This window comes from Coregonus lavaretus (assembly GCF_964263955.1).
Source record: "Coregonus lavaretus genome assembly, chromosome: 26".
NCBI lineage: Eukaryota > Metazoa > Chordata > Actinopteri > Salmoniformes > Salmonidae > Coregonus > Coregonus lavaretus.
In genome coordinates, this window is record NC_140013.1 from 40,104,670 (window position 1) to 40,119,249 (window position 14,580).

General features: G+C 45.9%; 1 protein-coding gene across 1 annotated transcript in view; it reads left to right on the forward strand.

The window, feature by feature from the left end:
- The first annotated feature begins 11,208 nt into the window (after window positions 1–11,208).
- The window catches only part of LOC311101423 (syntaxin-1B-like), a 91,770-nt gene continuing 88,398 nt past the window's right edge, over window positions 11,209–14,580 (forward strand). Inside the window, exon 1 of the mRNA XM_084142568.1 lies at window positions 11,209–11,280. Coding sequence (XP_083998694.1) covers window positions 11,265–11,280 — 16 coding nt within the window. The 5' untranslated portion in view covers window positions 11,209–11,264. The remainder of the gene's footprint in view (window positions 11,281–14,580) is intronic.

Sequence of the window (14,580 nt, forward strand, 5' to 3'; positions counted from 1 at the left end):
ATGGCTCCGATTCGCGGTGTATTCTGCCCTACTTTTCTGAGCCCTAATGACAGACTATATGATTTACTTTGTGGTGTCCCTGAATCTTTTGAGTGCGGTGGTTCATATGAGGGATGGATATATGGGTTACATGTTCCAGCTAGAAGACTCGAACCGTGAAGATATTCACAAGTACCTGTCTTGTCGATCGTTCAGTTTGACAGAATGGTATAAGATTAAACTGGGTTTATGTTAGATGGAGAATGTGCTTAGTGGTGGAACATCACTGCCTGGTTACGCTGTTGAAGATGAAATCTGTAGGCTTAATGAGATCCAGGCCATACGTATTTCAAGCCCTGTGTACAAGCCTGTGTCCAAAGTGACAGTTTTGGTCCAATTCAACGAAGTTAAACCTACGAAGTGTGCTGATGCGTTTTGTTTTTTCAAACGCGTGCCTGCAGGTAAAACATTTTGTACCTGTGTTTTAGCTTTCGTTGGCTTAATATGTTTCAGAAAGTGGACTGCGTGTTTTTTTCCATCTTGAAAACGTCCATTTGAATCATACTGGCCCCCCCCCCGTGGGAATCGAACCCACAACTCTGGCATTGCAAACGCCATGCTCTACCAACTGAGCTACATCCCTGCCGGCCATTCCCTCCCCTACCCTCGACGACGCTGGGCCAATTGTGCGCCGACCCCATGGGTCTCCCGGTCGCGGCCGGCTACGACAGAGCCTGGATTTGAACCAGGATCTCTAGTGGCAGAGCTAGCACTGCGATGCAGTGCCTTAGACCACTGCGCCACAATTGCCAAAGCAAGTGAAGTAGATAGTAAACAAAAGTGAAATAAACAATAAATATTAACAGTAAACATTACACTGAGAAGTTCCAAAAGAATAAAGACATTTCAAATGTCATATTATGTATATACAGTGGGGGAAAAAAGTATTTAGTCAGCCACCAATTGTGCAAGTTCTCCCACTTAAAAAGATGAGAGGCCTGTAATTTTCATCATAGGTACACGTCAACTATGACAGACAAAATGAGAATTTCTTTCTCCAGAAAATCACATTGTAGGATTTTTAATGAATTTATTTGCAAATTATGGTGGAAAATAAGTATTTGGTCAATAACAAAAGTTTCTCAATACTTTGTTATATACCCTTTGTTGGCAACGACACAGGTCAAACGTTTTCTGTAAGTCTTCACAAGGTTTTCACACACTGTTGCTGGTATTTTGGCCCATTCCTCCATGCAGATCTCCTCTAGAGCAGTGATGTTTTGGGGCTGTCGCTGGGCAACACGGACTTTCAACTCCCTCCAAAGATGTTCTATGGGGTTGAGATCTGGAGACTGGCTAGGCCACTCCAGGACCTTGAAATGTTTCTTACGAAGCCACTCCTTCGTTGCCCAGGCGGTGTGTTTGGGATCATTGTCATGCTGCAAGACCCAGCCACGTTTCATCTTCAATGCCCTTGCTAATGGAAGGAGGTTTTCACTCAAAATCTCACGATACATGGCCCCATTCATTCTTTCCTTTACACGGATCAGTCGTCCTGGTCCCTTTGCAGAAAAACAGCCCCAAAGCATGATGTTTCCACCCCCATGCTTCACAGTAGGTATGGTGTTCTTTGGATGCAACTCAGCATTCTTTGTCCTCCAAACACGACGAGTTTAGTTTTTACCAAAAAGTTATATTTTGGTTTCATCTGACCATATGACATTCTCCCAATCCTCTTCTGGATCATTCAAATGCACTCTAGCAAACTTCAGACGGGCCTGGACATGTACTGGCTTAAGCAGGGGGACATGTCTCGCACTGCAGGATTTGAGTCCCTGGTGGCGTATTGTGTTACTGATGGTAGGCTTTGTTACTTTGGTCCCAGCTCTCTGCAGGTCATTCACTAGGTCCCCCCGTGTGGTTCTGGGATTTAAGCTCACCGTTCTTGTGATCATTTTGACCCCACAGTGTGAGATCTTGCGTGGAGCCCCAGATCGAAGGAGATTATCAGTGGTCTTGTATGTCTTCCATTTCCTAATAATTGCTCCCACAGTTGATTTCTTCAAACCAAGTTGCTTACCTATTGCAGATTCAGTCTTCCCAGCCTGGTGCAGGTCTACAATTTTGTTTCTGGTGTCCTTTGACAGCTCTTTGGTCTTGGCAATAGTGGAGTTTGGAGTGTGACTGTTTGAGGTTGTGGACAGGTGTCTTTTATACTGATAACAAGTTCAAACAGGTGCCATTAATACAGGTAACGAGTGGAGGACAGAGGAGCCTCTTAAAGAAGAAGTTACAGGTCTGTGAGAGCCAGAAATCTTGCTTGTTTGTAGGTGACCAAATACTTATTTTCCACCATAATTTGCAAATAAGTTCATAAAAAATCCTACAATGTGATTTTCTGGGAAAAAAATTCTCAATTTGTCTGTCATAGTTGACGTGTACCTATGATGAAAATTACAGGCCTCTCTCATCTTTTTAAGTGGGAGAACTTGCACAATTGGTGGCTGACTAAATACTTTCCCCCCCCACTGTATACAGTGTTGTAACAATGTGCAAATAGTTAAAGTACAAATGGGAAAATAAATAAACATAAATATGGGTTGTATTTACAATGGTGTTTGTTCTTCACTGGTTGCCCTTTTCTTGTGGCAACAGGTCACACATCTTGCAGCTGTGATTGCACACTGTGGTTTTTCACCCAGTTGATAAGGGAGTTTATCAAAATTAGGTTTGTTTTCAAATTCTTTGTGGATCGCTGTAATCTGGGGGAAATATGTGTCTCTAATATGGTCATACATTTGGCAGGAGGTTAGGAAGTGCAGCTCAGTTTCCACCTCATTTTGTGGGCAGTGTGCACATAGCCTGTCTTCTCTTGAGAGCCAGGTCTGCCTACGGCGGCCTTTCTCAATAGCAAGACTTTGCTCACTGAGTCTGTACATAGTCAAAGCTTTCCTTAAGTTTGGGTCAGTCACAGTGGTCAGGTATTCTGCCACTGTGTACTCTCTGTTTAGGGCCAAATAGCATTCTAGTTTGCTCTGTTTTTTTGTTTGTTCTTTCCAATGTGTCAAGTAATTCTCTTTTTGTTTTCTCTTGATTTGGTTGGGTCTAATTGTGTTGTTGTTGTTGTTGTTGTTGTTGTCCTGGGGCTGTGTGGGGTCTGTTTGTGTTTGTGAACAGAGCCCCAGGACCAGCTTACTTAGGGGACTCTTCTCCAAGTTCATCTCTCTGTAGGTGATGGCTTTGTTATGGTAGGTTTGGGAATCGCTTCCTTTTAAGTGGTTATAGAATTTTTAACGGCTCTTTTCTGGATTTTGATCATTAGCGGGTATCGGCCTAATTCTGCTCTGCATGCATTATTTGGTGTTTTTCGTTGTACACAGTGGATATTTTTGCAGAATTCTGCATGCTGAGTCTCAATTTGGTGTTGTCCCATTTTGTGAATTCTTGGTTGGTGAGCAGACCATAGACCTCACAACCATAAAGGGCAATGGGTTCTATAACTGATTCAAGTATTTTTAGCCAGATCCTAATTGGTATGTCAAATTATATATTCCTTTTGATGGCATAGAAGGCCCTTCTTGCCTTGTCTCTCAGATAGTTCACAGCTTTGTGGAAGTTACTTATTTTATTTTTTATTTATTTTTAGTTACCTGTGGCGCTGATGTTTAGGCCGAGGTATGTATAGTTTTTAGTGTGCTCTAGGGCAACGGTGTCTAGATGGAATTTGTTTTTGTGGTCCTGGCAACTGGACCTTTTTTGGAACACCATTATTTTTGTCTTACTGAGATTTACTGTCAGGGCCCAGGTCTGACAGAATCTGTGCAGAAGATCTAGGTGCTGCTGTAGGCCCTCCTTGGTTGGGGACAGAAGCACCAGATCATCAGCAAACAGTAGACATTTGACTTCAGATTCTAGTAGGGTGAGGCCGGGTGCTGCAGACTGTTCTAGTGCCCTCGACAATTAGTTTATATATATGTTGAAGAGGGTGGGGCTTAAACTGCGTCCCTGTCTCACCCAACCGCCCTGTGGAAAGAAATGTGTGTGTTTTTTGCCAATTTTAACTGCACACTTACATTTACATTTACGTCATTTAGCAGACGCTCTTATCCAGAGCGACTTACAAATAGGTGCATTGACCTTATAGCCAGTGGGATAACCACTTTACAATGTTTTTTGTTTTGTTTTTGTTTTTTTTGGGGGGGGGGGGCGGGGTAGAAGGATTACTTTATCCTATCCCAGGTATTCCTTAAAGAGGTGGGGTTTCAAATGTCTCCGGAAGGTGGTGAGTGACTCCGCTGTCCTGGCGTCGTGAGGGAGCTTGTTCCACCATTGGGGTGCCAGAGCAGCGAACAGTTTTGACTGGGCTGAGCGGGAACTATGCTTCCGCAGAGGTAGGGGAGCCAGCAGGCCAGAGGTGGATGAACGCAGTGCCCCCACTTGTTGTTTGTGTACATGGAATTTATAATGTCGTATGTTTTTCCCCCATCCACACTTTCCATCAATTTGTATAGCAGACCCTCATGCCAAATTGAGTCAAAAGCTTTTTTGAAATCAACAAAGCATGAGAAGACTTTGCCTTTGTTTTGGTTTGTTTGTTTGTCAATTAGGGTGTGCAGGGTGAATACGTGGTCTGTCGTACGGTAGTTTGGTAAAAAGCCAATTTGACATTTGCTCAGTACATTGTTTTCACTGAGGAAATGAACTAGTCTGCTGTTAATAATAATGCAGAGGATTTTCCCAAGGTTGCTGTTGACGCATATCCCACGGTAGTTATTGGGGTCAAATTTGTCTCCACTTTTGTGGATTGGGGTGAGCAGTCCTTGGTTCCAAATATTGGGGAAGATGCCAGAGCCAAGGATGATGTTAAAGAGCTTAAGTATAGCTAATTTGAATTTGTGGTCTGTATATTTTATCATTTCATTGAGGATACCATCAACACCACAGGCCTTTTTGGGTTGGAGGGTTTGTATTTTGTCCTGTAGTTCATTCAATGTAATTGGAGAATCCAGTGGGTTCTGGTAGTCTTTAATAGTTGATTCTAATATTTGCATTTGATCATGTATATGTTTTTGCTGTTTGTTCTTTGTTATAGAGCCACAAATATTGGAGAAGTGGTTTACCCATACATCTGTGGTTTACCCATACATCTGTGGTCCTCTGTAGCTCAGCTGGTAGAGCACGGCGCTTGTAACGCCAAGGTAGTGGGTTCGATCCCCGGGACCACCCATACACAAAAAAAATGTATGCACGCATGACTGTAAGTCGCTTTGGATAAAAGCGTCTGCTAAATGGCATATTATTTATTATTATTATCTCCGTTTTTGATAGATAACTCTTCGTGTTGTTGTTTGTTTTCCAATTTTCCCAGAAGTGGTTAGAGTCTATGGATTCTTCAATTACATTGAGCTGATTTCTGACATGCTGTTCCTTCTTTTTCCGTAGTGTATTTCTGTATTGTTTGAGTGATCCTCCCTCCGTAGGCTCAGGTTTTCTGGGTCTCAATTTTTTTGGTTGGATAGGTTTCTCAATTTCTTTCTTAGGTTTTTGCATTCTTCATCAAACCATTTATCACTGTTGTTACTTTTCTTCAGTTTTCTGTTAGAGATTTTTAGATTTGATAGGGAAGCTGAGAGGTCAAATATACTGTTTAGGTTTTCTACTGCCAAGTTTACACCTTCACTATTACAGTGGAACGTTTTGTCCAGGAAGTTGTCTAGAATGGATTGAATTTGTTGTTGCCTAATTGTTTTTTGGTAGGTTTCGACACTACTTTCCTTCCATCTAGAGCATTTCTTAATAATATTCTGTTCCTTTGGCTTTGATGCCTCATGATTGAGTATTGCTCTGTTCAAGTAGACTGTGATTTTGCTGTGGTCTGATAGGGGTGTCAGTGGGCTGACTGTGAACGCTCTGAGAGACTCTGGGTTGAGGTCAGTGATAAAGTAGTCAACAGTACTACTGCCAAGAGATGAGCTATAGGTGTACCTACCATAGGAGTCCCTTCGAAGCCTACCATTGACTATGTACATACCCAGTGTGCAACAGAGCTGCAGGAGTCGTGACCCGTTTTTGTTGGTTATGTTGTCGTAGTTGTGCCTAGGGGGGCATATGGGGGAGGGAATGCTGTCACCTCCAGGTAGGTGTTTTTCTCCCTGTCTCTCTCTCTCTCTCTCTCTCTCTCTCTACCTCTCTCTCTCTCTCTCTCTCTCTCTCTCTCTCTCTCTCTCTCTCTCTCTCTACCTCTCTCTCTCTACTTCTCGCTCTCCCTCTACCGCTCTCTCTCAGCAGCCTACACATGGTCCTGTGCAGAGAGGGCTGCATTACCTCATGGAAACACAGGGCCTTGGTTGGGGTTTGACCTTTAGGGGTTTGACCTTTAGGGGTTTGACCCTGTGTTGTTTATTCATTTTTGTTGTTGAAGAGAACGCACTGTGAGTAGGTTAGTTAAGGAGAGTGGGGTTAGTTACAGGGAATGGGGTTAGTTACGGGGAGTGGGGTTAGTTACAGGGAGTGGGGTTAGTTACGGGGAGTGGGGTTAGTTACAGGGAGTGGGGTTAGTTAAGGGGAGTGGGGTTAGTTACGGGGAGTGGGGTTAGTTAAGGAGAGTGGGGTTAGTTACGGGGAGTGGGGTTAGTTACAGGGAGTGGGGTTAGTTAAGGGGAGTGGGGTTAGTTACGGGGAGTGGGGTTAGTTACAGGGAGTGGGGTTAGTTACAGGGAGTGGGGTTAGTTACAGGGAGTGGGGTTAGTTACAGGGAGTGGGGTTAGTTACAGGGAGTGGGGTTAGTTACAGGGAGTGGGGTTAGTTACAGGGAGTGGGGTTAGTTACAGGGAGTGGGGTTAGTTACAGGGAGTGGGGTTAGTTAAGGAAAGTGGGGTTAGTTACAGGGAGTGGGGTTAGTTACAGGGAGTGGGGTTAGTTAAGGGGAGTGGGGTTAGTTACGGGGAGTGGGGTTAGTTAAGGGGAGTGGGGTTAGTTACAGGGAGTGGGGTTAGTTAAGGGGAGTGGGGTTAGTTACGGGGAGTGGGGTTAGTTAAGGGGAGTGGGGTTAGTTACGGGGAGTGGGGTTAGTTACGGGGAGTGGGGTTAGTTAAGGAAAGTGGGGTTAGTTACAGGGAGTGGGGTTAGTTAAGGGGAGTGGGGTTAGTTACGGGGAGTGGGGTTAGTTAAGGAAAGTGGGGTTAGTTACAGGGAGTGGGGTTAGTTACGGGGAGTGGGGTTAGTTAAGGAAAGTGGGGTTAGTTACAGGGAGTGGGGTTAGTTACGGGGAGTGGGGTTAGTTAAGGAAAGTGGGGTTAGTTAAGGGGAGTGGGGTTAGTTACAGGGAGTGGGGTTAGTTATGGGGAGTGGGGTTAGTTACAGGGAGTGGGGTTAGTTACGGGGAGTGGGGTTAGTTAAGGGGAGTGGGGTTAGTTACGGGGAGTGGGGTTAGTTACAGGGAGTGGGGTTAGTTAAGGAAAGTGGGGTTAGTTATGGGGAGTGGGGTTAGTTACAGGGAGTGGGGTTAGTTACGGGGAGTGGGGTTAGTTAAGGGGAGTGGGGTTAGTTACGGGGAGTGGGGTTAGTTACAGGGAGTGGGGTTAGTTAAGGAAAGTGGGGTTAGTTATGGGGAGTGGGGTTAGTTACAGGGAGTGGGGTTAGTTACGGGGAGTGGGGTTAGTTAAGGGGAGTGGGGTTAGTTACGGGGAGTGGGGTTAGTTACAGGGAGTGGGGTTAGTTACGGGGAGTGGAGTTAATTACAGGGAGTGGGGTTAGTTATGGGGAGTGGGGTTAGTTAAGGGGAGTGGGGTTAGTTACAGGGAGTGGGGTTAGTTACAGGGAGTGGGGTTAGTTACAGGGAGTGGGGTTAGTTACAGGGAGTGGGGTTAGTTAAGGAAAGTGGGGTTAGTTACAGGGAGTGGGGTTAGTTACAGGGAGTGGGGTTAGTTACAGGGAGTGGGGTTAGTTACAGGGAGTGGGGTTAGTTACGGGGAGTGGAGTTAATTACAGGGAGTGGGGTTAGTTATGGGGAGTGGGGTTAGTTAAGGGGAGTGGGGTTAGTTACAGGGAGTGGGGTTAGTTACAGGGAGTGGGGTTAGTTACAGGGAGTGGGGTTAGTTACAGGGAGTGGGGTTAGTTAAGGAAAGTGGGGTTAGTTACAGGGAGTGGGGTTAGTTACAGGGAGTGGGGTTAGTTAAGGGGAGTGGGGTTAGTTACGGGGAGTGGGGTTAGTTAAGGGGAGTGGGGTTAGTTACAGGGAGTGGGGTTAGTTAAGGGGAGTGGGGTTAGTTACGGGGAGTGGGGTTAGTTAAGGGGAGTGGGGTTAGTTACGGGGAGTGGGGTTAGTTAAGGGGAGTGGGGTTAGTTACGGGGAGTGGGGTTAGTTACAGGGAATGGGGTTAGTTACAGGGAGTGGGGTTAGTTACGGGGAGTGGGGTTAGTTAAGGAGAGTGGGGTTAGTTACGGGGAGTGGGGTTAGTTACAGGGAGTGGGGTTAGTTACAGGGAGTGGGGTTAGTTACGGGGAGTGGGGTTAGTTAAGGGGAGTGGGGTTAGTTACAGGGAGTGGGGTTAGTTACAGGGAGTGGGGTTAGTTACAGGGAGTGGGGTTAGTTAAGGAAAGTGGGGTTAGTTACAGGGAGTGGGGTTAGTTACAGGGAGTGGGGTTAGTTACAGGGAGTGGGGTTAGTTACAGGGAGTGGGGTTAGTTAAGGAAAGTGGGGTTAGTTACAGGGAGTGGGGTTAGTTACAGGGAGTGGGGTTAGTTAAGGGGAGTGGGGTTAGTTACGGGGAGTGGGGTTAGTTACAGGGAGTGGGGTTAGTTAAGGGGAGTGGGGTTAGTTACGGGGAGTGGGGTTAGTTACAGGGAGTGGGGTTAGTTACAGGGAGTGGGGTTAGTTACAGGGAGTGGGGTTAGTTAAGGAAAGTGGGGTTAGTTACAGGGAGTGGGGTTAGTTACAGGGAGTGGGGTTAGTTAAGGGGAGTGGGGTTAGTTACGGGGAGTGGGGTTAGTTACAGGGAGTGGGGTTAGTTAAGGGGAGTGGGGTTAGTTACGGGGAGTGGGGTTAGTTACAGGGAGTGGGGTTAGTTACAGGGAGTGGGGTTAGTTAAGGGGAGTGGGGTTAGTTACAGGGAGTGGGGTTAGTTAAGGGGAGTGGGGTTAGTTACGGGGAGTGGGGTTAGTTACAGGGAGTGGGGTTAGTTACAGGGAGTGGGGTTAGTTACAGGGAGTGGGGTTAGTTACAGGGAGTGGGGTTAGTTAAGGAAAGTGGGGTTAGTTACAGGGAGTGGGGTTAGTTACAGGGAGTGGGGTTAGTTAAGGGGAGTGGGGTTAGTTACGGGGAGTGGGGTTAGTTACAGGGAGTGGGGTTAGTTACAGGGAGTGGGGTTAGTTACAGGGAGTGGGGTTAGTTAAGGGGAGTGGGGTTAGTTACAGGGAGTGGGGTTAGTTAAGGGGAGTGGGGTTAGTTACGGGGAGTGGGGTTAGTTACGAGGAGTGGGGTTAGTTAAGGGGAGTGGGGTTAGTTAAGGGGAGTGGGGTTAGTTACAGGGAGTGGGGTTAGTTAAGGGGAGTGGGGTTAGTTACAGGGAGTGGGGTTAGTTATGGGGAGTGGGGTTAGTTAAGGGGAGTGGGGTTAGTTAAGGAAAGTGGGGTTAGTTACGGGGAGTGGGGTTAGTTACAGGGAGTGGGGTTAGTTACGGGGAGTGGGGTTAGTTAAGGGGAGTGGGGTTAGTTACAGGGAGTGGGGTTAGTTATGGGGAGTGGGGTTAGTTACAGGGAGTGGGGTTAGTTAAGGGGAGTGGGGTTAGTTACAGGGAGTGGGGTTAGTTATGGGGAGTGGGGTTAGTTAAGGGGAGTGGGGTTAGTTACAGGGAGTGGGGTTAGTTAAGGAAAGTGGGGTTAGTTACAGGGAGTGGGGTTAGTTATGGGGAGTGGGGTTAGTTAAGGAAAGTGGGGTTAGTTACAGGGAGTGGGGTTAGTTACAGGGAGTGGGGTTAGTTATGGGGAGTGGGGTTAGTTAAGGAAAGTGGGGTTAGTTACGGGGAGTGGGGTTAGTTACAGGGAGTGGGGTTAGTTACAGGGAGTGGGGTTAGTTACAGGGAGTGGGGTTAGTTACAGGGAGTGGGGTTAGTTAAGGGGAGTGGGGTTAGTTACGGGGAGTGGGGTTAGTTACAGGGAGTGGGGTTAGTTACAGGGAGTGGGGTTAGTTACAGGGAGTGGGGTTAGTTACGGGGAGTGGGGTTAGTTACAGGGAGTGGGGTTAGTTACAGGGAGTGGGGTTAGTTAAGGAAAGTGGGGTTAGTTACAGGGAGTGGGGTTAGTTACAGGGAGTGGGGTTAGTTACAGGGAGTGGGGTTAGTTACGGGGAGTGGGGTTAGTTACAGGGAGTGGGGTTAGTTACAGGGAATGGGGTTAGTTACAGGGAGTGGGGTTAGTTAAGGGGAGTGGGGTTAGTTACAGGGAGTGGGGTTAGTTAAGGGGAGTGGGGTTAGTTACAGGGAGTGGGGTTAGTTAAGGAGAGTGGGGTTAGTTACAGGGAGTGGGGTTAGTTAAGGAGAGTGGGGTTAGTTAAAGGGATTGGGGTTAGTTAAGGGGAGTGGGGTTAGTTAAGGAGAGTGGGGTTATTTAGGGGGAGTGGGGTTAGTTAAGGAGAGTGGGGTTAGTTAAGGAGAGTGGGGTTTTTTAGGGGGAGTGGGGTTAGTTAAGGGGAGTGGGGTTAGTTAAGAAGAGTGGGGTTAGTTAGGGGGAGTGGGGTTAGTTAAGGAGAGTGGGGTTTTTTAGGGGGAGTGGGGTTAGTTAAGGGGAGTGGGGTTAGTTAAGAAGAGTGGGGTTAGTTAGGGGGAGTGGGGTTAGTTAAGGAGAGTGGGGTTAGTTAAGGGGAGTGGGGTTAGTTAAGGAGAGTGGGGTTAGTTAAGGGGAGTGTGGTTATTTAGGGGGAGTGGGGTTAGTTAAGGGGAGGTGGGTTATTTAGGGGGAGTGGGGTTAGTTAAGGAGAGTGGGGTTAGTTAAGGAGGGTGGGGTTAGTTAAGGGGAGTGGGTTAGTTTAGTTCAACACATAATATATTCGTAACGTACTGTATGTATTGTTCTTAGGTGTCCATATACGATTTACAACCATACTGACTTCCAAAACAATAGCAAAAACCATCGTTTTAAATAAACATGTGTACCGGACCACCTAATGAGGCCAAAATCCCCTTTAAAAGAGGACAATATTCACCTCAGCCACAGCCCCAACGATCCAGAAATAAGTCTAAGAAAACCCTGCCAAAGAAGATTCCATCAACTCTGGTACCTTTCTTCCAATGGAACAATTTAAAGGTAAGATGCATATTGATTATATTTATATGCTATATTTTAGCAATAAGGCACGAGGGGGTGTGGTACATGTCCAATGTACAACAAGGGCTGTTATTTTGCACGACGCAACCTGGAATGCCTAGAGACAGCCCTTAGCCGTGGTATATTGGCCATATAAACTGGTTACCAACGTAATTAGAGCAGTAAAAAGTACTTGGCTTTCAGCATTCAGGGCTCGAACCATCCGGTTTATAATCCTTTTAAAATGATTGCTATATAAGAGGGCTCAACTACACTGTAGATCTCATACCTACCTCCTCAGCTCTTGATAGATTAGATAGAGTGATTGTCCTGTGAGTGAATTATATCTGTTGCAGGGTTCAAGTGGATTTGGAGACGGTTGTTACAGGGTGTGACCTGATACCTGAGAAGGATGGTGCATGTCATATTTTCTGTGTTATTGCTAGAGAGAAATTAGAGTGCGCAGTCTGAGTGGCTCTGATGCTTAGTGATAGTGGTATGGGGACTTTGTGATCGTTAGCGTACTGATGTTTTGTCCTGTCATGTACAGTGGGGAAAAAAAGTATTTAGTCAGCCACCAATTGTGCAAGTTCTCCCACTTAAAAAGATGAGAGAGGCCTGTAATTTTCATCATAGGTACACGTCAACTATGACAGACAAAATGAGGAAAAAAAATCCAGAAAATCACATTGTAGGATTTTTAATGAATTTATTTGCAAATTATGGTGGAAAATAAGTATTTGGTCAATAACAAAAGTTTCTCAATACTTTGTTATATACCCTTTGTTGGCAATGACACAGGTCAAACGTTTTCTGTAAGTCTTCACAAGGTTTTCACACACTGTTGCTGGTATTTTGGCCCATTCCTCTAGAGCAGTGATGTTTTGGGGCTGTCGCTGGGCAACACGGACTTTCAACTCCCTCCAAAGATTTTCTATGGGGTTGAGATCTGGAGACTGGCTAGGCCACTCCAGGACCTTGAAATGCTTCTTACGAAGCCGCTCCTTCGTTGCCCGGGCGGTGTGTTTGGGATCATTGTCATGCTGAAAGACCCAGCCACGTTTCATCTTCAATGCCCTTGCTGATGGAAGGAGGTTTTCACTCAAAATCTCACGATACATGGCCCCATTCATTCTTTCCTTTACACGGATCAGTCGTCCTGGTCCCTTTGCAGAAAAACAGCCCCAAAGCATGATGTTTCCACCCCCATGCGTCACAGTAGGTATGGTGTTCTTTGGATGCAACTCAGCATTCTTTGTCCTCCAAACACGACGAGTTGAGTTTTTACCAAAAAGTTATATTTTGGTTTCATCTGACCATATGACATTCTCCCAATCCTCTTCTGGATCATCCAAATGCACTCTAGCAAACTTCAGATGGGCCTGGACATGTACTGGCTTAAGCAGGGGGACACGTCTGGCACTGCAGGATTTGAGTCCCTGGCGGCGTAGTGTGTTAATGATGGTAGGCTTTGTTACTTTGGTCCCAGCTCTCTGCAGGTCATTCACTAGGTCCCCCCGTGTGGTTCTGGGATTTTTGCTCACCGTTCTTGTGATCATTTTGACCCCACAGGGTGAGATCTTGCGTGGAGCCCCAGATCGAGGGAGATTATCAGTGGTCTTGTATGTCTTCCATTTCCTAATAATTGCTCCCACAGTTGATTTCTTCAAACCAAGCTGCTTACCTATTGCAGATTCAGTCTTCCCAGCCTGGTGCAGGTCTACAATTTTGTTTCAGGTGTCCTTTGACAGCTCTTTGGTCTTGGCCTTAGCGGAGTTTGGAGTGTGACTGTTTGAGGTTGTGGACAGGTGTCTTTTATACTGATAACAAGTTCAAACAGGTGCCATTAATACAGATAACGAGTGGAGGACAGAGGAGCCTCTTAAAGAAGAAGTTACAGGTCTGTGAGAGCCAGAAATCTTGCTTGTTTATAGGTGACCAAATACTTATTTTCCACCATAATTTGCAAATAAATTCATAAAAAATCCTACAATGTGATTTTCTGGAGAAAAAAAATCTCAATTTGTCTGTCATAGTTGACGTGTACCTATGATGAAAATTACAGGCCTCTCTCATCTTTTTAAGTGGGAGAACTTGCACAATTGGTGGCTGACTAAATACTTTTTCCCCCCACTGTACCTCTGACCCACTACAGTGTCTCAGGAGACATACAGTGCAGCTGTCCCCGATGATAAGGTCACTACCAAGGCAACTGAACCCAGAGGGGAGCAGATAGACTGTCGTGCACTGAACCCTCTCTCAGTCTCTGTGTGTGCGTGTTTATGGTTGTGTGTGACATATCTATCTGTTATTCTGTTGTTATTCTTTCTCTCTCTCTCTCTCTCTCTCTCTCTCTCTCTCTCCCTCTCTCTCTCTCCCTCCCTCTCTCTCTCTCTCTCTCTCTCTCTGTCTCTCTCTGTCTCTCTCTCTCTCTCTCTCTCTCTGTCTCTCTCTGTCTCTCTCTCTCTCTGTCTCTCTCTCTCTCTCTCTCTCTCTCTCTCTCTCTCTCTCTCTCTCTCTCTCTGTCTCTGTCTCTGTCTCTGTCTCTGTCTCTCTCTCTCTGTCTCTCTCTCTCTCTCTCTCTCTCTCTCTCTCTCTGTTCTCTCTCTCTCTCTCTCTCTCTCTCTCTGTCTCTGTCTCTCTCTCTGTCTCTCTCTCTCTCTCTCTGTCTCTCTCTCTCTCTCTCTCTCTCTGTCTCTCTCTCGCTCTGTCTGTCTCTCTCTCTCTCGCTCTCTGTCTCTCTCTCTCTGTCTCTCTCTGTCTGTCTGTCTGTCTGTCTGTCTGTCTGTCTGTCTGTCTGTCTGTCTGTCTGTCTGTCTGTCTGTCTGTCTGTCTGTCTGTCTGTCTGTCTGTCTGTCTGTCTGTCTGTCTGTCTGTCTGTTATTATTGGTATGTGTTACAGATGACAACCACCATAGAATTGACAGGGTGTCGTCCAGCATTCAAGCCCTTATGGAATAACCCCCAAAAATGAAAACGAGCATCGACGTCCTCCCCCTTTGTACATCCCCACTGACATTAGTGATCCAACCACATTAGATTAGATTAGTGGTATTATACCACCAGTGGGGGGAAATTCTTTGGTCATGACATAATACATAAAAACACTGAATGATACACAATATTGCTGTACTGGCTGTTTATGAGATTGTTACACTAGCTTCGAATATGTATATTTATTAACTACTAGGTAATCATATATGCTGCTAATAGCTCTGAAGACATGTCTGTACTAATATATTATTTATGTTGTGTTTGGGTGATCCCTTTTTTTTTCTGTTTGTCTTTATAATTATTATC